The sequence below is a fragment of the Bison bison genome, unplaced genomic scaffold (assembly GCF_000754665.1).
Source record: "Bison bison bison isolate TAMUID 2011002044 unplaced genomic scaffold, Bison_UMD1.0 scf7180017864365, whole genome shotgun sequence".
NCBI lineage: Eukaryota > Metazoa > Chordata > Mammalia > Artiodactyla > Bovidae > Bison > Bison bison.
In genome coordinates, this window is record NW_011494937.1 from 2312395 (window position 1) to 2313057 (window position 663).

At 65.8% G+C, this 663-nt stretch overlaps 1 protein-coding gene across 1 annotated transcript in view; it reads left to right on the top strand.

The window, feature by feature from the left end:
• The window catches only part of KLF1 (Kruppel-like factor 1 (erythroid)), a 4410-nt gene that overhangs the window by 1553 nt on the left and 2194 nt on the right, over nt 1-663 (top strand). The window contains exon 3 of the mRNA XM_010855464.1: nt 1-291. Coding sequence (XP_010853766.1) covers nt 1-291 — 291 coding nt within the window. The remainder of the gene's footprint in view (nt 292-663) is intronic.

A 663-nucleotide genomic window follows, 5' to 3' on the forward strand; every position in this document is an offset into this window, starting at 1 on the left:
ACCCCGCGCTGTACCCGATGCCACAGTACCAAGGGCATTTCCAGCTCTTCCGCGGGCTCCAGGCGCCGGCACCCGGCCCCCCCTCGCCCCACTCCTTCCTGAGTTGTCTAGGGCCCGGGACGACGGGTGCAGGACTCGGTGGGACTACAGGAGACCCAGGAGGGACCACGGAGGCCGCGCCATCCAAGCGCAGCCGGCGATCGTGGGCACGCAAGAGGCAGGCTGCGCACACGTGCACGCACCCGGGGTGCGGCAAGAGCTACACCAAGAGCTCACACCTGAAGGCGCATCGTACGGCCGACGCGACGACAGGGTGAGGGGGCGGGCCCCCCGGTGCAGGGGCTGGGCGGGCTGGGCGGGGCCTTGGGAGCTGGGAGCTGTCAAGGAGCTGGAAACTGGAGCAAGGGGAGGGGCTAAAACAAAGTCTCTGAGCAAAGGGCTACGCCGAAGGAGCTGGGGCGCTTGGAACATCAGGAGTCGGCCAAAGAGCAGAGGGGAAGGCGGGTGGGGACAGAGAGAAAACCCGGAAAACATTTCAGGAAACCAACGGCAAAGACCTGGACCAAGGAAGTGCCGAAAAGCAGATGAGCCGGCAGGTGTCGCGGGGCTCAGCTGGCGATTATCAAGCAGATGAGCAGGAAGGTGTCGCGGGGCTCAGATGGC